General features: G+C 48.8%; 1 protein-coding gene across 1 annotated transcript in view; it reads right to left on the bottom strand.

The window, feature by feature from the left end:
• Positions 1 to 1,277: 1,277 nt before the first annotated feature.
• Positions 1,278 to 22,886, bottom strand: part of slit1b (slit homolog 1b (Drosophila)) — a 111,135-nt gene continuing 89,526 nt past the window's right edge. Inside the window, exons 16-37 of the mRNA XM_035406772.1 lie at positions 19,656 to 19,800; positions 18,452 to 18,526; positions 17,953 to 18,096; positions 17,528 to 17,671; positions 16,996 to 17,162; positions 16,496 to 16,628; positions 14,415 to 14,483; positions 14,229 to 14,300; positions 13,799 to 13,870; positions 10,714 to 10,785; positions 9,490 to 9,653; positions 8,781 to 8,905; positions 8,032 to 8,129; positions 7,268 to 7,407; positions 6,740 to 6,833; positions 5,932 to 6,069; positions 4,909 to 5,137; positions 4,025 to 4,155; positions 3,476 to 3,630; positions 2,819 to 3,107; positions 2,345 to 2,556; positions 1,278 to 1,589 (exon numbers count right to left, since the gene is read on the bottom strand). Of these exons, the coding sequence (XP_035262663.1) occupies positions 1,351 to 1,589; positions 2,345 to 2,556; positions 2,819 to 3,107; positions 3,476 to 3,630; positions 4,025 to 4,155; positions 4,909 to 5,137; positions 5,932 to 6,069; positions 6,740 to 6,833; positions 7,268 to 7,407; positions 8,032 to 8,129; positions 8,781 to 8,905; positions 9,490 to 9,653; positions 10,714 to 10,785; positions 13,799 to 13,870; positions 14,229 to 14,300; positions 14,415 to 14,483; positions 16,496 to 16,628; positions 16,996 to 17,162; positions 17,528 to 17,671; positions 17,953 to 18,096; positions 18,452 to 18,526; positions 19,656 to 19,800 (3,107 nt within the window). The 3' untranslated portion in view covers positions 1,278 to 1,350. The remainder of the gene's footprint in view (positions 1,590 to 2,344; positions 2,557 to 2,818; positions 3,108 to 3,475; positions 3,631 to 4,024; positions 4,156 to 4,908; positions 5,138 to 5,931; positions 6,070 to 6,739; positions 6,834 to 7,267; positions 7,408 to 8,031; positions 8,130 to 8,780; positions 8,906 to 9,489; positions 9,654 to 10,713; positions 10,786 to 13,798; positions 13,871 to 14,228; positions 14,301 to 14,414; positions 14,484 to 16,495; positions 16,629 to 16,995; positions 17,163 to 17,527; positions 17,672 to 17,952; positions 18,097 to 18,451; positions 18,527 to 19,655; positions 19,801 to 22,886) is intronic.

Here is a 22,886-nt window from a genome sequence, read left to right on the forward strand (position 1 = left end):
AGAAAGGAGAAAAAACAAAGAATTTACATTACCGCAAAAATATGAGCAAAGCCGTCTAACGCGCCAGGCACGCACATCCATCAAGGGACAACGAGGCTGTGGCTTTGTTGCTATGCCATTTGAGTTCTGACAATTAAAATGATTTTTTAAAAATTACGCAAACCTTCACCGGCTGCTGCCTCTGTACTTTCTGAAACGGACACCGTCGTGCGATCACAGTAAACTGGTTTAAGATGAATGGTCCACACATGCTGCAGGACTGGGTGGCCAGCTCTTCCTTCGTCGACACGGTCTGCCGTTTGCGGTCTGTGATCTACTCTGCGGCCTTCCGCACTCTCTGTGAGCGGCTGCAGACCGGAGCTGCGGCTTTCCGTGCTGAGGTATGGGATGTGTAGTTACGTTCCTACAAAGTCACATGCAAGCCATCCCGCTTCATGACCTAAGCTAGGATAGCGTACATGTAATCATCGTTCATTATTAAGCAGTCTCAAATGTGTTCCAAATGTAAAGCGCCACCAAACCACCTGGAAAGCGACTATACAACTTTATCTGTACATGCCTTTGCATTATTGACATTATTGTACATGTCAGTAACCTTATGTGTGTGTGTTGTTTTTGTACGCATGTGTGCACACAAGCGTATGTGTTTTTCGCATGTGGATGTGTATGTGTGTGTGAGTGTGCGTGTACGTGCGTGAGTTTGCTTGTATGTAAGAGTGAGTTTGTGTGTGTGTGTGTGTGTGTGTGTGTGTGTGCACTCCATGCAGAAGTTGAGATGTGAAGGGCTGCCATATCTGCCATCCAGACAAAAACTCCCTGAAAAGTCCCACTTATTAATGTACAATCAGAGAGCTTGCACTTGGTTTAGGGGGAGAATGAACAACTTGGTGGTTCCCAAGCACATGCACGATTCCAACACCACCTGCAGTGCCTGACCCCTCCTCTAACTCTCTTCTGCCCCGCCCCGCCCGCCCCCATCTTTACGACCCGCTCTCTGATGGCAGCAATGGGATGACAGCTGAGGAAGAGCCTGCATTGGCTGTTTGGAAGGTCAAAGGTCAAACTGGGTGGGATTACTTTAAACACTCCCGCTAACATCTTCGACCCTTTAGAGCAATGTTGCAGACGCATGTATTTTTTTTTCTTTCTCTTGTCGGTTGGTAGTTTTGTATTTGTTTTATGTCGTACACCCTTGGAAGGGGGGAAAAAAAGTTCTATTTTACAAACATTGATGTTCATAATATATATATATATTTCTTCCATATATACTTTGTTATTCTTTCTCTCTCTCTCTCTCGCTCTCTCTCTCTCTCTGACTCCCTCCCCCTGGGGACCGGTGTGGGGGTGGCGCTACACGCACCCCACGCAGCCGCACTTGATGCTCTTCTCCACGTCCTGGCTGAAGGAGCTGCCGTCGCCGCACTCGAAGGTGTACTTTCGCCTCTTCATCCGCTGGCTGCCGCAGCAGGCCCCCGCCGAGCAGCGGCCGCTGCACTCCACCCACGACATCATGCGCGTCGTCTGGCAGATGGTGTAGCCGCGCTGCACCTGGTGGAAGTCCCGCACGGGCACGCCCCGGCACTCCGACTCTGGGGGAGACACGGGCGGCGGTCTGAGATCAGTCAACGTTCAGGCTGCTAACGAGGACTTCTGGACCACAACGCTGATCTGAGATCAGTCAACGTTCGGGCTGCTAATGAGGACTTCTGGACCACAATGCTGATCTGAGATCAGCCGACCCACAGGCAGAAAACATGGACTTCTGGACCACAATGCTGATCTGAGATCAGTCAACATTCAGGCTGCAAACAAGGACTTCTGGACCTGAATGCTAATCTGAGATCAGCCAACCCTCAAGCTGAAAACTGAAGGCTGAAAAACTTCTGGACCTGAAAGCTGATCTGAGATCAGCAAGCTCGGTCTGAGAGCAGCCAACCCTCAAGTCACAGACACAAGACAAAAACAATAACTTCACATTACAAAGACTGGATTAAATTCGGTAGTGAACAATATATATTTAGCTGTTCTATCTGTTTGTGGCCCACTGGCTGAGAGCATAAAACAAAAAACATCAGGGAAAGGTATTTTGTGGCACTAATGTGTTTTTTTTTCCTTCACAGTCAGTAGAATTGACAGCTTTACAAAAAAGTCCATTCAGGCTGTGATTTAAATCTCTGCAGGCTCTAACTGCCCCGAGTCATTATATTAATGCAGTTCAGGTGCCCTGGCTCCCAGACGCTTGGCACTGTTCTAAATGCCTTCGACCGAAATGGCTCAGGCCTATCAGGGTGCATTATGGTTGTGAGGGGGTGTAATCGACCGCCCACGCGTGCGCTCGCCTCACCTGTGTCGCACAGCTTCCCGCTGTACCCGCTGTCGCAGTGGCAGTAGGCCTCGCCCGTGTCCGACACTTGGCAGCGGCCGTGGACGCACTGCTGGCTCTGGCACGGGTTGTGGAGCTCCCCCTGCTGGTTGCACAGGGCGCCGCGGTAGCCCTGCTCGCACTCGCAGCGGTAGGACTGCATGTCCAAGGGGACGCACTTCCCGTGGACGCACCTGCGCGCACACAGACGCACGTAACGCACACGCAAACGTGAACGCAAAGGCACAAGAGCACACACACAAGCAAATGCACATGTATTTGTAACACACTTGTCATAGATTTTCACCAAAAGTCAAAGTCAACACTGCACATATTACATGCACTGTACTAGCAATTGCAGAGTACAGTCAATTGTTCTGACACATGCTTATTTAGAAAATTCCATATTTGAACAGCTTTCTCGTGATGCCCTGCACGGTTTTGGGCAGTACCCACTTGCTGCTCTGGCAGGGGTCACTGGCAGGCCGATCGCAGTGCGGGCCGCTCCAGCCGGGCTGGCAGTGGCACACGGGCCCCTCAGCACCATCTGGCTGGCAGATGCCATGCAGGCAGTAGATCTTTCGGCAGGGCTCGCAGCCTGGCACCACGCCCGGCTTCATCTGCGTCTGGGTGAAGTCCTGGAGCTCGTTGTTGATGTAGAGGTTCTGGATGCAACCGTGGAAACTGGAGCCATTTTGGATCTGCCACAGGCGGAAGGCAGCCGAGTGGATGTCTTCAGGCATACCTGTGGGCGGACAGAGGGGGAGAGGTGAGCAAGCACACATGCACACACACTCTCTCTCTGTCTCTCTTTCTCACACACACGCTCTCTCTCTCTCTCTATCTCTCACACACTCTCTCTCTGCCTCTCTCTCTCTCTCTCTCTCTCATTCACACACACGCACACACACACACTCACAACCAATCATGCGCACACAAAAACACACCAACACAAAAAACATGGGAGACAGCAGTGTAACATAAGATCCATGTGGTGGGCAAAGGGAAAGGGAAATGGAAAGGGAATGGGAATGGAAATGGGAATGGGAATGGGAAAGGGAAATGGAAAGGGAAAGGGAATGGGAATGGGAAAGGAGAGGAGAGGACCCCTACCCCCCACGTAGAGCGGAGCTTCTCCATTCAGGGGCTGCACGTTCCCCAAACTGTCCATGGTTGTGGGGAGTCCACCATCGATGGACAGGTTCACCATCTGGTCGAAGGTCACAAGCTCCACTGTGTGGAACTGCCCGTCGTTGATGGTCTCCGTGCTGCACAGTCAGAAGTGCAGAGAGGGAACAACAGCACTTAGTCACGTAGGAGAGTACTTGTAACAACCAATAGAATGACGCTGGTGGTGATTGGTGGATACCTTCTGGCTATATTTCCAGGATCTCTGTGAGAATTACAAGGAATTATCCACCAATCGTCATTGGTTTAATTCTATTGCTTGTTAGCATCATATTCCTTGATTGATGGAGCTCCTCTCTGTTTTTTCTTCAGGTAAGGTCATATCACATATTATCCATCCCTGTGGTATCCCAAGCTAAACAATAGGCCCTAGCTGCAAAGATGATGCACCTAGGGATTGATGCCAGTAGAAAGAATGCGATTGTATTTGTACTGTAAGCCAAGAACTTGTGTGGTTTCAGTGGCAGGACTGACCTGTAGATGGCATGACCAGGCTGGCTGCCCGGGTCATAGCTGACCTTGACGTGACCTTCATACAGCTCCACTGCGATGTGGTCATTGTCTCCATTGTACAGGAGGATACCATTGTCCTCTGCAGTGGACACCTGGTGGTACAGAGAATGCTGCAGTAATCCTGGAATTATAGTTATGCACATGTGTGTGTGAGTGTGTTTATGTGCATTGCGCTTTGTTTGCATATGTGTGTAGCATTTACAGTTGTGCTTATGTTAGTGCTTGTATAATGAATTACCAGTACGTGCATCTAATTTATGTGTGTGTTTTTTGTATGTGCATATATTATGTTTGTCCATTAATAATACATATTTGTGTTTGTCTGTGTGCATTTTATTCATGTATGTGTGTGTGCATTATCTGCCCTTATTCCCATTATTTATGTATTGTGATGAACCTTTTCTTATTAAAGGGTCAGTGCTCCATTTCTGTTTTGCACACCGCACCTCTCATATCAACAGGCTGTACAAATTGTATCAAGACAAGCGTTCTGCACTGTACAACCAGCCGGTATGCATGGTGCATTTAAGTACCAAGGGCTCTGCACACAATGCATCAGAGGAATGGCCTCACATCGAATGAAAATATTTCATATTTAAATATCATGCATAATGTAATTTGAGTGTTGAAGATACAGCATGTGTCCATTTTTTGTATGATTGCTTACATGTACATGTTTATGTTTACGTTTGAATGTGTGCTAGCATGCATGCGTAAGTAAGTGAGTGCACGTGGCTGTGAACTTACTCGTTTACATGTCAAAGCACATGTATGTGTGTACGGTGAGTGCCTCTGCGTGTGTAAGCTGTACACGCTGGCGTGTTCCTGTGACTGTGTGTCCGTACCTGCAGTGTGATGTTAGCCTGAGGCCAGTTCTTCAGGTCGCTGAGTAGCAGGTAGGAGTCTCGGTCCACGAAGTTGACGCTGACGAGCTTCTCACAGTGAGGGCCCCCGAACCCAGGGAGGCACTGGCACAGCGCCCTGCCTGCCCTCTCCACGCAGGGGGCGCCGTTCTGACACTCGGCCAGATCGCAGAGGGAGTGGGGCGCGGGGGGTACCTCGCACAGCTGCCCACTGCAGGTTTGGGAGGGGGCGAGAAGAGAATTAACCCCCTCCAAAAAAATGTCAAGAAAGTCGAAACCCAAACGACGTGTTCCCTTTATTAAAAGATGAACTTAAGGATATTTGAGAGCAAGAGCAGGCTGTTCAGCCCAACAGTGCTCCCCATTTTGTGACTGATTGTAATTAATTGGTGATTAAAAAGGAAAATCAGTTAGAGTGACTGTTATCACACTTGTATGAAATCCCATTAATTGTCCCCTCTGGAGACTGCCAGTTGCCCACAGAGGCCCCCATTGCTCCAGTCGGCATTAGTGAATAAGCAGATAAGGCATTGACAGGTTTCTACATGGCAGACAGATTTCGTCTAACATGTATTTAATATAAATAAATGTGTTCATATCGACAACCCATATTTACCTACCCACGTTAAGTTGCGCTGAGATCTCATGATAAGCATGTTTCAGTTATTTTTTTATATGAATATTTTTTTATTGAACTATGTTCAGTCATTTCATGGATAATGATAATAATGTGAATAAATGAAGATTTTTGTATCTTACAATAGGCTCCTTGTTTGACACTGGCATGTCAGTCATTTAAAGCAGGCCTGTTAGCCTTTCTGTCTCGCTTACTTCCTGTCTGTCTCTCAGCTTGCCCGGCTGTCTGACCCTCTTATTATCTGCCTGCTAAACGCTCTCTATTTTTTCTCTCTATCCATCTCTTTTACTCTCACTCTCCTTTGACCATGTATATATGTCTGTCTACCTGCCTGTCAGTCTTCCAGCCTGAGTGTCTGTCCGTCTCACCTGTAACCCTCTGAGCACAGGCAGGAATAGCCGTTGACCTCGTCCACGCATCGCGCTCTGTTCTGGCAGTGGTGCTCCTCACAGTCATCGTAGTCCACGCTGCAGTCATCGCCCACATAGCCGGGAGCACAAACACACCTACGGCACGCAGACGAACACGGACACACACACCACACACACAAACACAAACAGGCACACACAGATGCACACACACACAGATGCACACACACAGACACACACACAAACACACAAACACAAACAGGCACACACAGATACACACACACACATGCACACACAGACACACACACAGAAACATGCACACGCATGCACACACACACACACGCGCGCGCACAGATACACACACACACATGCACACACACACAGATGCACACACAGACACACACACCACACACACAAACACAAACAGACACACACAGATGCACACATACAGACACAGACACAGACACACACACACAAACACAAACAGGCACACACAGATACACACACACACACACACAGACACACACACACACACACACACACACACACACACAAACATGCACACGCATGCACACACACACACACACACGCGCACAGATACACACGCGCGCGCACACACACGCACACAGATACACACACAGATACACAGTCACACACACACACACACACACACACACATACACACACACAGACACACAAACAGGCACGCACACAAACAGAAACAGAAGGGATGAGAAGGGATTCCTCACTGAACAGTTAATTGAAAACAGCTGCTGTGTCCTGCTGTGTGAGTATTCTGTGTACGCACTTGGGACCGGTGGCTGTGATGATGCAGGTGGAGAGGTGGTGGCAGGGGTTCCGTCCTGGAGCACAGACATCCTCCATCTCCTCACACATGTCTCCTGTACCACACAGAGAAACATGAAAAAAGAAAAAATGTTCAGTCTCTTTTTAAAGTTCAGTGTCATGCAAGCGTGCTGCGAGGTTTCTAATTACCGGTCAAAATGCACATTATCACCCAGACTTAGAATGCCATTTTAATCCCTAATTCTGAATAATTGATTGTTTTAATAATGTGGTTTCATAATGGATCAGTTCCATCCTAATTTTAGCAACTTTTTTAAATCTCTGGGGAGCTGATTTTAGCGCTGAATGCGTATGTAGAAAACGAATGAGATTTAAAACGGGGAGCTCTAAATGGGGGTAAATTTGCTCCAAATGGGGCGAAGAGCTCATTTGTTCCTACAGGATGGCTACTGAAGCTACACGGTAGCTCTGCTCCCAAAATGGGTTTCAGACCCTCCTAACGTGACTGCAAACTGGGGGGGGGGTCTACCTGTGTAGAAGGGGGCGCACAGGCAGGTGTAATTGTTGACTCCGTCCTTGCAGGAGGCTCCGTTCTCGCAGTCGTTGTCTTCGCAGTCGTCCACGTTGATCTCGCAGGCCGGGCCCTCAAACCCAAGGGGGCAGGTGCAGCTGCGGAGGAGGGGGTGCGCAGAATGTCGTCACAAAACGGCGAGCTTTCTGACGTTAATCTGGCCCAAAACGTTCCAGCTTCTATCTGTACCTGCGTTAGCTCTTCTGATACAAATTTTGATGCGACTGGAACAGTCCATGTACCGTTCCCTTCAGCATGAATTAGCCATCTTCTTTACATGTATTCTTTTATCTGTTTGCATGCTTCAGGACCTGTTTTGGATGTACGTGCGTACGCTTTATGTACACAACAGAATGAACGAGTGTATGCATGCTTGTGTACATGAATATTTGTGTGTGTTATGTATGCATACACAGGTAACTGCATGCATGCACGTGTGTGCATTAGGGATTGCCTGCATGCGTGTCTGTGTATGCATGTGCCCAGGCAGTTGGATGTGTTCATGTGTGTATATGTGTATATGCCTAAGTAATTACATGGGTATTTTTGTATTTGTATGCTTTTTAAGTGATTGACCTATGCATATGTATATATGGGTACTGCATATATGCTAATGATTGTACTTGTACATGCACGGGGTGATGAATGCAGATGTGTGCACGTGCATGTCCACAGGTAATTGCGTAAGTGTATGTATGTATACGGTATGCACGTATCCTCACCTGAAGATCTCACTGTCCTCCTCACCGGAACTACAGATGCCGCCATTGGAGCAGGGATTACTGGCGCAGACATTGAGGGCTGTCTCGCAGTTCTGGCCCTGAAATGATCGCCAGGTACAGAGGAGAGAGAGGGAGAGAGAGGGGGAGAGAGGGAGAGAGAGGGAGAGAGAGAACACTCACGACTCGCCGAGAGAACATAATATATAAACACCTTTTACAGTTTCCCTTCTATAGCCGCCTGAAAGGCCAGAGCCGTTCGCATGCAAGGTTACTCCTTCCACCGGAATATGAAACACCTTGTCCTTCCTTGCCTGAATCATCAGCCAAGCTGCATTTATTTCCTTTTGGCGGAAGGAAACTGGGTCACGTCTCTATGTTAACTGAGATCCAGGTGTCTGATATTACCCGCTATATCAGACTGAGAGGCACTGGCCCAATATGACAAAGGATGAGAGACACCTGGTATGACACCTACAGACAGATACCGGTGCAATACATGACAGGCTAAGAGTCTGGACCTGAATAACACCAAACATTGGGTACTGTATGAAATTATTTAAATTATAGCACAGATTTGAGATCAGGTTTCTACTAACGGCCAGTCTGTCATAATGAACCAAAAGCATAGGTTACTGACATTTTCGCTGATACCGCAAAAGAATGTAAGAACACAGGTTCGGCTTAACTATCTGAGAAACGTAAGCACTCCACTTACTGACCAACGTCCATAGAGAGGGCGGCGTTCCTACCTTGAATCCTTCAGCACAGGTGCACTTATAAGCATCCACAGGGTCACTCTGACAGGTGGCCTGGTTCTGGCAGGGCGCGGACAGGCAGGGGTCACACTTGGCCAGCACGACGGGGTCCACAGGATCTGCAAACGGAGAGGATGGGAGAGAGCGATATCCTCTGGTGAGTGACCGCTACAACGTACAACTTGCGGATGGTAAGCTCCAGTTCACAGACATGCGAAACACAGCAGCTTTGATCAAATAAAACATTATTAATAAAACATGTTATAATAATGATGCTGGTGAGATACCCACCATGACACTGTGCATGCAGAATGTATCATCCCCATCCCTTCTCCCTTCTTTCTATCCTTCATCTCTCTCAGTTCAATAAATTCAAATTAGTTTATTGCTATGACAACAAAAAGGAGTTCATTGCCAGATAATTCTGAAAGACTAAATGAATAGATGGATGTTCAAAGCAACATTTCTGACATTTTATTTCCTATCTGTCTACCTGCCTGCCTGCCTGCCTCTCTCTCTCTCTCTCTCTCTCTCTCTCTCTCTCCTCCTCTCTCCCTCTGTTTGACAAGACGTTTTGACAAGTTCTGGAAAATTTTCATTGAAATAGACAGATAAATATAAATATATGTAAAGGAGGTATACATGTCAAGTCTATTGCTTTCTCTATTTTACATGCATGCTCCCATCTGTCGAGCTCTCTCACATTGACACTCAAACTTCTTGGCGGGTGTGGTGAGCAGCAGCTTGCCCTCCATGCCCTGAGGGCCGGTGCAGCGGGCGATGCCGGGTTCTTTGTAGCCAGTCTTCACCCAATCGGAGAGCCACCGCAGGCGGCAGTCGCAGTACAGCGGGTTCGCACCGATGGCCCTGTGAGACAGCGCAGCACGGGGCATCGAAAAGAGTCAGGGCTCAGAGGTAGGGCACTGGGGGGGGGGTCAGGGGTCACAGAAAGGACATTAAGGGTCAAGGGTCAGGGGACCATAGATGCTTCTCAGGCACAGAGGGGAAGTCCCAGATCCCAGACCTGGCTCTCGCAAACTTGCCACTAAAAATCATCATAATAAGTGCAGGAACAAGTGTCTTTCCACACACATTTCGACACCGTTTTCAAAGTTTGGCTTGTTCCATCAGACAGGCCAGATCTCACACACCAACTTGCAGCACAGTAAATCGATGCAAGCATCTTTTTCTCTTGTGGACAGCAGATAGCTCTTCGTATGGGCAACAACTGTTGAACTAGACTGGCTGGTTAAATTATGTTTTGGTGTTGTAATGCTTAAAAGCACCAGAAGGTGGCCCTCTAAGCCTTCAGATTCTGCACTGACTAATTTTTTGCAAGCCACAAACAAAAAAATTCTAAACTCAAAAATGTCCTTAAATAGAGGATTACACATCACGCTACAATGTCAAACAAAGAGACTTTTGCAAAACTTTTGTTTCAACATGGTACAACATTGAATTGCATAAAAATACAACCATATTTGAGCATGAATATGAACTAGTATTAAATTGGTAAGCCACTACAACAAAACAAAGCCTTATAAATCCCTTTACAAGAGCCCAGGTACAAAATGAACAAATGGCTTGCAGTGTTATTAACATACCAGCAGGGGGTGATCTGACCAGAAAGACAAGTATGAATAACCATAGAGTAAGAGGGGGGTGATCTAGTCAGAGGATGTGAAGAACAACAGTGAACATGGGCAGAATCTAACAGGGGTCAAATCATCTGGAGCCACCTTGTACCTGCAGGTGGCTCCAGGCAACGTGATTGGCTCTGATGGAGGATGACAGAAGAGAGCCTGCGGCGTGCTGCACCTGTGTTCTGGTGAGCTGCACTGAGCTTTGTTCTCCTGTGTTGCGCTGAAACGCTCTGAGCTGCGCTGCTTCCTTACGGGCCGCGTGATCCTGAGTCAGGGGTACTTACAAGTGCGACAGCGAGGCCACGTCCCGGAAGATTCCCTCCGGCAGCTCCGAGATGTCGTTGCCATGCAGAGACCTTGGATACGGACACAGTGAGGGGCAGAGGGGAGGTGTCTGGTTAGTCGCTTTCGAAAGGTCAGGAAAACCTCGGGAGCTAAGTGGAATATTCCGGCGATCAAAAGAAGGAACACACAGAAACGGTCGCTGGTCAGGGGTATCGGAGGAGCACGCACACTTCAGCAGCAGCGCTCCATGCACTGACAGAAGAGCCCAGCATTATAAGTGATAATATATGCGCAGTGAAAGGGGAAACAAACACGGCAAAGGAGGGAAGCGTCTGTCCAGGAGATGAGGACCGCATCTCAAATTGAAAAAAATTCTGCCTTCGCAGGCAGTATCGTAAGGTAGGAAGGCATCAAGGCACATTTGAAAGTAAGCAAAAAAATGATGCCTTCAACGGGCGTCCCAAGTTCATTGTCTTTTCCTGTTAAGATGCTCCCTTCAGAGGGAGCTCGCTTCCAAGGGTGTAGGCAGCGAGACAGCTGCCTTCCGTTGGAGATGCAGCCGGGACCTCCGGTCTGTGATGTCACAGTAGGCTCACGGACAGTCCCGCCCCTAAAGGAACTGTGGTTTTAAGAGCTGAAACAGGGAGGCTGTTTTTCAGGCTCTTTTTGCACCTGTCACACGGTGCCTCACTTTCAGGGTTGTTCTGCGGGCAGAGGATCGGAGGTGCGGTGTTCCTTTGAATTCGGTTTGGGGTTACTGATCTGGGGTCAGTTCCGGGATGCTCCCTCCTGTGCGACCTGTGCCCCCATGCACCGGTGTTTCCTTCCCGATGTTCCAGAGGGATGATAAGGTGATGCGGCTGAGGACTTAACAACTGTAAATCAGTAGGGGCCTCTTAATCTGTCGGGCCATGACTGCATGTTGTAAAGCTCCCCCCCCCCACCTTACCCCTCTCCCCCCCTTCCCTGAACCTGCATGCTGCCCCCCTTACCGTAAAGGCCCCCACATTTTCCCCCATGCACCCCCCACCCTACACTAAAAACACAACCGGTAGTGAGCCAGTGATCGCTTCCTCAAACAGGAAGAACCCCTGAACCCTTATCTGAACCCCCTGTATCACTTTCCTCTTACACAGCGCACACTGCACAGTTCCTCTGGACCATTCCCAGATGCGACGCACTCCAGTTACACAGTTACACACCCCGAAGGTTCACACGCCTTACACGCTTTACCCAAACGGCCAATTAGCACCTTGTTAATCCCAAATCAAAACCACATCCATTCCAGACACAGACCTCAAAATCTGTTTGATGCTGTTTGTTGTCTTTTTTGCTTTAAACTTCTGCTACAAAGTAGCAAGGTTTTTTTTTTTCATTTTTAAATTTGCACATAAAATGTCTTTCATTATGAGGAAAAGCTGAAGTCTTTCAGAATTACAAACCTGCCACTTTGAACTGAAATTGGACTCTAATTGAGCCTGAAAATAAATGAAACAGACTTGCTGTCAAGCGGCACTGAATTAGCTGGCCTCCTTTGAAACATAAAATAAAATATGGCAACAATTGACATTTTATTAAAAAAATAATTTAAAAAAGGACTTTTGAAGGATCACACCCTCAGTAAAAGAGATCAAAGTTTCTGCGCTCGATGCAATTGGATGCTGGGGTTGCCATGGAGACAATAAGGTGGTGCTGCGGGGGAGGGGCAGCGCTCTGCATTGTGATGTGGGTTCCGTAGGTTCTGTGGGTTCCACTGAGCCAGACCTGCAAGGAACCCAGCAGGAACAGGAGCAGGGAGAACCCCAAGGGCTTGCTAATGCGGATCGTAAACACCACGCTCTGGCACACCAGAGAATGGCACTCTTGATGCTTGTTTGAATTTCATTAGGATTTCTTTGTCCTTCACCATAAAGAACAAGGCAGGGAGGAAAAAAGCAATGCTTTGTTGAAGGCAGCAAAGACATGCTGAGTTGCAAGCCACAATCTGATGCTCTTTCAGAATCCTCAGGCAAATGACAGCAATTGACTTCACCTTTACTGTCACATAAGCACAAAAAAACTTATATGCATGCATGCACATGTACACACACACACACACACAGGGATGCATAGACACATGCACAATAACTCACAAACACACATATGCAAGTACACATTCATGCACATACGTATGTGCAAACAAAATCAATCATGCACAAATACACAAACATGCATTCACACATATACATTTACATACATGCACAAATACACTCACTCAAACGCACACATGCTTTGCGTTTGGGAGGGGAATCCACACAAGGAATGCAGCAGGGATCACAATGAGAGGGAATTTGAGAGGGCACCGGATATCGTGAGCTCGGGATGGGAATTCGGAGGGACCAGGACAGGGGTTAGGTGTATTTTTTGAAGAGGGATTCAGACAAGAACTGGGTCAGGGATACATGTGTTCGGGAAGTACATTTAGACCAGAACTGGGACAGGGTTAAGTGCTTTTGGGAGGGCGAGACATGTTGTGCACAGGTGGTCAAGAGATTCCGTTGCTCCTGTGCTGTGAGGAGGGTTTACAGCCGTATTTTTTTGAGATTGGCTTCTGCCCCACTTTCTCATGGCGGCCACTTCACAGTTCTCTTCATCTGTGCCGCTAAGTAGCCAAGCCTAGCTAGCCACTACACTGTACTTCAGAGGAGTGTAACTCCAACTGGCATCGCTAACAATACACCTCCACACAGTCCTAAATTGGTCATACAAATAATAAAAAAGTATTCCAATGAAACTACAATGGGACAGGAAAATTTTAATTTAATCAAATAATTGGAGTTAGCTTGTGTGTGTGTGTGTGTGTGTGTGTGTGTGTTAATATAGAGCCAACTTGGTGCCAAAATTCATAGCAAAATTTGTGACATCACTGTCTGATGCAGAAGTAAGGCTACATGCAAATGACACAGGAGCGATTGTGAATCCTACAATTAACCAGAATGTATGTGTGTGTGGGACTAAAAGAGGGAACTCATAATCCCAGAGTGCATCTGTGCTGAAATGAAGCAGGCCACTTTAGCGGCTGTGAGAGGTGGAGGAGGGTCTTACAGCAGCCTCAGGGAGCGTAGTCCTGCGAAGGCCAGGCCTGGGATGCAGCGCAGAGCATTGTAACTCAGGATCCTGCGGAAACAAGTCACAGTCAGAGTAACCAACAAGATCACCTTTAAGTCAAATGCGGTCTACCATTTAGCTGAGCCGACAGCTAAAGGGTGTAAAAGCTCTTTTAAAACTAAACTTTGCATAGGATTCCTAAAGCAGTGACTAAAACAAGCTGTGCCTCTTCGACTTACAGTCATACATTTTATTGCTCTGAATTTCAAATGAGATCAGACAAACAGTGCGGTTGAGTTGGCTAACCTGAGAGCAAATTCACAGTGTGGTGAGCGCTGGCTAACACCGGATCAGGCTAACGCTGCGGCTGAGCCGGCTAAGCTAAGATCAGACGGTGTGGTGAGCCGCCTAATGAGAGATCACTTACAGGGTGGTGAGCTGGCTCATGTTGGCAAAGGAGGAGTTGGAAAGGGAACTGATCTTGTTGTTGCTCAGGTCCCTGGAATGACAAGAGATGGGATTTAATCCAGCCCGCACCATGGAGTGCCAGGGATGTCACAGAGAAGTGCTAGCATCCAGAACAAAGGGTGAGGGTTCGACGACAGACACTCACACGAGCTGGAGGTATTTGAAGGTGGACAGCTCCTTGGGAACCATGCTGAACTGGTTTCCATCCAGGTACCTGCAGAAGCATGATGATATTTAATCTGTGAGGTTGACCAAATGGAACAAGCATGTGACTGAAATCTAGAATTTGCATCTCTTATGTATCTTTATTTATGTGGTTTTTGCCCTGAATCTTCAGTGTAATACAAGAAAAGAAGCAGTAGCCTAGCCAGCAATAACATGCATTGTCCCAAAGCAAAAATGTTCTCCTGCATTAATTCATTTGTGACAGTAGCCTCTTGTGATTCTCTTTTCGTTATACTGCGAGTCATGGGGGATTTGGGGAAGACTGTGGGGTTGTATGTCAACAAGGCTACAACTGAAATTATAGGATGAATTTACATCTACAAGTGAACTCATAGGATAAAAATTAACAAGCAATGTGACGTAAACCTAGCCACACTGTGTGGTAAAACATCAAGGGGTCTCATAGTGTAGTGTATGTTTTTATGCGGGGAAATGGGTGGTGTGTCAGGATCATTTCCTCTGTGCCACCCCTCCCTCATTAATGCAGGAAGCCAACAGCAGCGGTGTCCATGACAACATCCCCCCCCCCCGCCCCCCGCCCCCCGCTGCCTGCCCGTCCGCCCCCCTTCCAGCAAAATGTAACTGCGGCCCCCAATCTAAGTCAGATTCATATACTGCAGGCACACGGAGATATGTGACACTTTGCTGTTTGATCAGGGGAGAGATGACAACTTGATTTACTGTTCAGCCCAAAAGCCTAAAATCCCACTCTCCCTGCCTTCTTCCAGCACTACCCTGAGCAGCCCTGCAGGTGTGTGTGTGTGTGTGTGTGTGGTGGGGGGGGGGGGGGGTTGAGAACTCCTGTTGATCCCTGGTATTCTGCGCGTTCTCCGACAGCTGGCCGCAATTTCAGCGCCGAGCATTCCGAGGTCGCCAGAGGGTGGCCGGGGCTAATGACAGTGTTGCTGAGAGCCAGGTTCTACAACGCTTCCCCCTAACCTCCAGCCCCGCCCCCCAATGCCACCAGAGCAGGACATGAAAGTGCGCTGTGAAGGGGCACACCTGCTTACGGGCCCTGAATCACGGGAACACCTGCAGAGGGAATAATAGGCCTGAGCCACGCACCCCTCCCTCCCCCCTCCCTCTCTACTTTCCTCCAGCCCTCCCCTGGAACTGCAGGCCGTACTAAACTTACTCGGGGAGAGAGAGAGTGAGAGAAAGAGAGAGAGAGGGAGAGGGAGAGGAAATCCAAATTGTCCCAAAGAAACCCACTCATTAAAATGTGAAATGCGCTTTGGGCCCAAATCCTGGATCCTGTTTTCCTCCTGCCCCCTGTGTTTAAGTCTGAATCTGTCTGAATGTACAAGTGAAACTGCCAGGGGTGGAGCTGGAGTGGAGGCACCCAGCGTGGTGGACTAGGTTGCGCAAGAATGGTGTAAAAGTGGATGACTGGACATGGGAAATAATTAAATATAATGCTTACATAGTTACATTAACGATTGTAAAAAAACAAAAAAAAATGCATTAGCAGTGCTGTGGTGCTACATACACTAACATGAGTGGTAAGGTCTGCACTTCCAGGCCAGAATATATTTTACATGCAGTGCAGAAGAATCCAGTGAGCATAAAATCCTCCCAAGCTGTACAGCCACGGTCAGTGACTATGCACCCCTGGCCTTGCCCCACACGCTGCACTGCTTCTCCCCATGATCCTACCCCAAAGGAGGCCACCCACCCTGTCTCCATCCTTCTCCATCCCCTTGGTCCCAAAGCCCCAGACCTCCGCCATCTTCCAGGCCAAAGGCTCAAGCTTTTTTTGGAATCAGACCCCCCCCCCCACACACACACACACACACACCTCCCCAGCTCCCGGCCCACCCCGCTCCAACATTCAGGTCTCACCCCTCTTCATTCCTCAGGCTCCAGGCCCCTAGAACACACCTCTCATCAGGTTCAAGCTCTAACCCATCCCCTTGCCTGACTCCGCCCCTAGCTCAGCCCGCAGGTCCCGCCCCTCCCCAGTCCTGGAGCCCCGGGCCCCGGTTCCCGGTCTGCACTCACAGCTCGGTGACGTTGCGGGGGATGCCCCTGGGCAGGGCTCGCAGGTGTTTGTTGCTGCAGCGCACCACCGTCTCCAGGCAAGTGCACTCGTCTGGGCACTGTGGACGCGGCACGCAGCTGGCACCCTCCTGGCCTGTGGCAGAGAGAGAAGGAGAGTGGCAGAGAGAGAGAGCGAGAGAGAGAGAAACGGATACAGACAGAGTTAGAGAGAGAGAGCCTTTAGTCAGATGCACGTCTATGACTGACTAATGACTGTTACCAAGGGAATGGACTTACTCTGAGCCGAACACGACACGGCGCTGTATACACATATACATTTTTACGTTTCCAAAGTGACTGACATTGTGGCCATTGTGGAAAACAGAACCAAGAGGAAATCACCAAGGTAACCACAAGAATGGCAGCAACACTGCAGGTCTCTATCGCGTGGCTGACTCGGGCATCTGATAGTCTGGGAAGTCCGGAGGCTAGAGGAGGGGGGGGCTCTGGGCGGCTCGTACCTTCCTCACAGCGGAAGTCCAGCTGGGCCACGTCCTGCAGGGGGATCTCCTTGAGGAAGGCGGGGCGCAGGCAGCGGGGGTTCCCCGTCACGATCTTTCGGCTCCGGAGCCAGTCCCCCAGCCAGGCCAGACGGCAGTCGCAGTTGAAGGAGTTGGCCAGCAGATTCCTGGGAGCCGAATGAAGACAGATGGGGATGTGGAGAGAGACAGCTGGACCAGCACAGATGCTTAAAGGTTTGTTACACAAGCCCCCGCTGCCTGCATATATGGACAGTTAATTCAGGAAAAAACGACTCTCAAAAGCTCTCAGGAGCTTTAAAATTGGGGATGACACCAATAGGTGGCAAGATTATGAGACATTAACGCAAAGTGGAAAGGGCTTTAGAAAAAAAAATAGTCTTTTAAAAGCTTCTATGGTACTTTTTAAAGTAGGTTAAACGCGGAGAGGCTTCCTTAGGCCTGCTGTGTCTGTGCGGGTATGAGGAATTCAGAGGGGGACTGAGAGGGAGGGGGGAAGAGGGAAAGCTCTTACAGCGTGGAGAGGGTTTGGAGCGTGTCGAAGGCCCCGGGCGTGATGGTGGTCAGCTGGTTGTCATAGAGAGACAGGAGGCGGACGTTGTGGAGGCCCGTGAAGCTGTTGTTGTGAATGCAGCTGATGCGGTTGTTCCGGAGCATTCTGCCATCCAGACGGGGAGAGAGGGAGAAAGTAAGGAGAGATGAGAGAGAGGGAATGGCATTAGTCGTGGGGGATTAGTCTCGAGACCACAATGATGATGACGGTCATGGGTAATGAATGAGAAATACAATGGCGATGATGGTAATGTGTCAGTGATGGTTTTCATGTTGATGATAATGGTAATGATAACAGTAATAATCACTGTAATGTCTGCAGTCATTGTAATAATGATGATGATAATGGTGATGGTGGAGCTGGAGGAGGAGGAAGATTTGACCTACAGCATACGCAGGCCCTCCAGCCCCCGGAACATGCTGCTCCGCACTGAATCCAGCTGATTGGCCGTCAGGTGCAGCTCAACGACAGACGCGGACCCCTCGAAAGCACCGTCCTCGATCTCTGCGATCTTGTTGTTGCTGAGGTTTCTGGAGGGTGCGACGCGGATGGGAATCAATGACGGCCAATAATACAAGGCATCAGCTACAAATATTGACTACACAATTGCTGAAGACACGCAGACAACCAAGAGCTGCATCTTAATGAGCCAAACTGAACGTCAATGACCGTAAGAGCTCTGTTAGAGTTACACTTTGCTTCAAAGCACTTATTTCTACAGGAGTTCCAACGTCATACATGACACATCTATGACATAACTTTATCAGTCCTACTGCACATCTAAAACACATCTTAATGAGGCGCATTATATATCTATGACCCAACTTTATTAGTTACATTTACGGTCATACCAGACATTTTGCTACTGCTATCAACAAAACTTACATCTTCTTGAGCTGGGAGAGATTCTTGAAGATGCCAGTAGACTCCAGGACCGAGATCTCATTGTTGTTGAGGCGTCTGTGACGAGATGGGAAAGGACACGATGAGAGGGCAATCAGAACCTCGAGCAAACAGCAGGACGCTTCTACAGAAACATGTACACACGCTCTCTGAAGCTTTAAAAAAAAAAACACACACGCGCGCATATACAATGTCACTGCGAGGGAACGTGACACACTTTCATGTCTTTCTTCCCCAGAACATGTCAAACAACGATGTGCTCTATGAATTAGTAATGGTCCCCTAAGCGCGTCTTCGGGATGACCTTAAAACGCGGAACGCCGCACAGAGACACGTTCATTAGCCCGCTCCCTCTTTTATCACTCAATAGCTGCAGTAACACCGGCATTAGACACATTAGCAAGTTAACAAAAGGGTATCAGGTTATTAGCTGTGCTTAAAGGGATAACACCCAGGGGGGATAATGAAAGGGGATTCTGCATGGCATGTTCACAGTCTCTTCTCTTAATGAAGTGAAACGTGTGAGCTGGTCCCATCAGAGGGGGCAACGGGTAATTACACTAGACTTACAGCGGGAGAGTGACAAGCGATAATGCCCTCTCCGTCGACCACTGCTGCTACCCCGGAGCAGGGGGTACGTGTGAAGAGTCGAGAGGAGTTTTCACGGAGGGCAAAAATGTACATGAAAATAACAAGTGAAGACTGGCCTAGATTCAATGAACGTGTGTCACTAACTTTGAATCACAATTAAGTGCAAGTGTCAGTAGTTATTACTCTGACCAATCAGCTCCCGGGGACACAGTTGTCCACTGGGGGGCAGTAAAAGAGAAAAAGCAAACAGGAAAGATGTACAGATATCTGCATACGATGTACACTGGACGGTGGGAAGCACAAGACCTGACGCAGCACAAATACAGAAATGTACAGCAATTACAATCCTTAAAATAGCTTTTATCTTCAGCAAAAAAAGTTTCACTTTTATTTCTCGTCAAAGAACGTTCAGGTAAGGACAAACGTTAACTGAAGCAAAGCCAGGTAGATGACTAGGTGTGTGAGGACAGGCCATTATGTGCTTGTGTTTCTGAAGGAGAAATGAGTGTGTGTGTGTGTGTGACAGGGTGTGTTGGGGCTGCTCGTGAGGTAGCTGGGTCGGGTCTGGGGTGCGGCAGACGGCCGGTGTTCTCACAGTTCGGCGGTGGAAGACGGGATGTGCTCGGGGATCTTGGTGAGGCGCAGGTTGGAGCAGTCCACCACGTTGGCTTCGCAGCGGCACTTGGGGGGACACACGGGGTCACTGCTGCACTCGGTGTTCAGACGGGTGTCCTCGGTGCCTGGGAGGAACAGCCCAGCAGGAGAGACGTCAGACTCGGCCCACTCAGAAACGCTCAGCCTTTCACGCCTGGACCGCATGCGGTAACTCCTCATCCTCCTCCCCAGTTTGGAATACATTAACTGCAGGGCCAGACTGCTGGAGGCACTGCGAGACGGGGGTGGTCCTCAGACCAGCTAACAGTGTTATTGTTGACAAATGGATTGAGCAGAGACTTGGAGTGGGAGGTTTTCTGAGGCAAAAGCCTGATATATCCACAGATTTCAACCAAAGCAATAAAGGAGAGAACCCCGGTGAGACCGGCCTTTTTTCATTAAGATATCAAGTTACGCTCCACAGAGAGCTTTAAACAAGAGAGGAGAGGGGGAAGAGAGAGAGAGAGAAAGAGTAATAACAATTACGACAGTTATACTATGTTTTTATTATTATTATATTGTTGTACTTCAAATCATTGTAATTTTTGTTGATGTTAATGTCACTGCGAATTTTTTAAACAAATGCGATTACTGTATCTTTTTTAATGTCAAATAGCTCATTAATGTAATGTCCTGCTGTTTGGATTTTGAGAAAGAGAGAGTGGCAGAGGAGTGAATGAGGGAGTAGGACGGGAGAAAGGAAAGGAGGAGTTGGGAGGATGGAGAGAACAGCATACAGGGAGGGAGAGAGGCTCAGATCAAGAAGGTGTGGTGTGGGGGGGGGCTCTTGAGTGCCATTTCCAGCTAAAGAACCAGTTCTGACTGCAATCATGTGCCCCGTGGTCTCGAATCGTGCCAGTGCGGACCGCGCCTGTTCGATGCGCGAGGACATAACTGGTCGTACTGTCACCCAGGGACAGTTGCAGTCTGTGCCCATAGCAGCTCTCCCCTGCTTGGTTTAGTTCCTCTGGCGATGTGGCGCAGTCTGACTGCACCGCGCGCTTTAAGACGCCGGAGTCCTCGCACGCAACCGCTGTGCAGCTCGGCGGGCGGACCTCCGGGCCGAGAGCGGTGACGACAGCCTCCGCGTTACGGAGAAACCGCGTGCTTTGGCCCCGAGAGCTCCCCCGAAATGACGGAAGACATTGTAACGATTCGACGGGGAAAGCGGGGGAGGGAGGGAGAGGAAGCGGAGAGAGTGCTCCCCGTAGGGATAAAACTGGAACACTAGGACCATTTTGTCGTACCACTTTTTCATCTTAAGTCTAAGAATAGGCATTACGTACCACAGCACTTGAAGGCTGTTACACAATATGGGCTCAATTATTGATGAGCACACAATATCTGCTCAGGACCTCTTAGAAGGCCTACGCAGTCTCTCGGCTGTGACAAGGAGCGAGCACATAAGCACACACATGCACACACACACAAACACACACACACAAACACACACACACGCATGCACACGTGCATGCATGTACATTCACACCAACATGCACATGTACACAAACGCAATTGGACCAGTGCTGCAGGTTGTATCCTCCAACAGTCGCTGCAGACAAGTTACTGCACTTGCCGCTACGAAGGACGACCTGAACAGGCCCGGTTTCTACACTGCAGGGCACAGGGGGGCCGGCAGGGACAGGGCCACGCCCACCGAGAGCCCCAATGGAGGAGCCCGGACACGGGCAGAGATTACGCGGCAGACACTGCGGCCCTGTTTCTGTCCAGTAACACGTTCCCTCCGCTCCGGAATGCCTCTGCGTCAGGAAGTTCAAAGGGATTAATGGTGCTTATTAGGAGCTGCGCTGGATGTGATTCTGGGAAATGGCATTTCCTTCAAAATAAAACAAATAACGACAGAGGAAGCAATAAAATGATTAGGGCGCTTTGATTTTCAGGATGAACCGGGGGGGTGGGGAGGTGTGGGTGGAGGGAAGAGGCCAGTTCCTTCGCTTGATTCATCGCTATTCCCCTCAGACGAAGAAGAAAACAAACTTTGAGAAAGCCGGGACTACTTTCCGAGGCGGAGAGCTAAGTCACAGTTGGACAAGTCATTAAGCTGCGAACCGTCAGCGCCTGGCACAAAAAACGGAAACTGCGAACTCCCCTGAGGGTGTGTGTCTTTCAGAGTTCATCGAGTGGGAAATGTGGGCCACGGAGCAAAACTGGTACAATTTCGGGGGGTTTATTGAGAGTTTGGAGTCTTTACAGTGGAAAATAATGCATGATAATCTTTACAGCCGGCCCTGTCTCCAGTGAAGTGGGGCGGATCCCAATTACTGTGTTTACAGTCGGAGGCATGGTGTTCTAGGACACGGCACAGTCTTCCTGTGCCACTGCCTACGACGGAGACGGGGTTACTCATTAAATATGCGGCCCCTTTCATCTTTATCAAGCATTGAATGTTCCATTGAAGACTTTCATACATAGCCAGTTCCTCCATTTTGTTCCCCAGTTGCTTTTTGTGAATCTCCTTAGCTGGCAATACTGTCATCAAACAGGCCACTCATCTCTGAGCTCCACGGTGTGAAAACTTCTACTTTCTCAGACTAAAAAAACAAAAAAATCTGGGGAGGGACTTTCTCTGGCCCCACAGCTGCATTTTGCCTCGTTAAATAATACCCCCACCCCCACCTCCCCCTGACCCCCTCAAGTTACCATGAAGACCAAGTTAGAAACAGACCCTGACAGATTAAATCAGCGCTTCGACAGTAGAGCCAGAATGGCCTCCAAAGTTCACACATGCAGTGCATTAGATCCACTGATTCTCGGTGGGGTTATCGACAGCTGTAGCAGCGACGAGACATCATAGCAACTCCTGCACACAGAGGCGAGGTGAGGCAGCGGCCACTGTCTGACGACAGGAGGAGGCGCTGGGGGAAAGGGGTGCTGGACTGTGAATGAAACACTGAATCTATCAGCTTAATAGACACCTGGGGAACTGTGCAGATAACGCCCAGTGTGTCATGCCATACTTAAAGGAAAGGGTGCTCACAGCTTGCCCTGTCTGCTCACTGTGACACGACTGAAATAGGAGAGAACCTTCCAGATCTGGAAGCCTTGCATCACACAGGGATCTTGCCATGCTTGTTAACTTGTAAACTACATAGGAGCACCCAGCAAATATACACATAACAATACCAGCATTAATAACAATCATAATGAAACA

This window comes from Anguilla anguilla, chromosome 2, assembly GCF_013347855.1.
Source record: "Anguilla anguilla isolate fAngAng1 chromosome 2, fAngAng1.pri, whole genome shotgun sequence".
Taxonomy (NCBI): domain Eukaryota; kingdom Metazoa; phylum Chordata; class Actinopteri; order Anguilliformes; family Anguillidae; genus Anguilla; species Anguilla anguilla.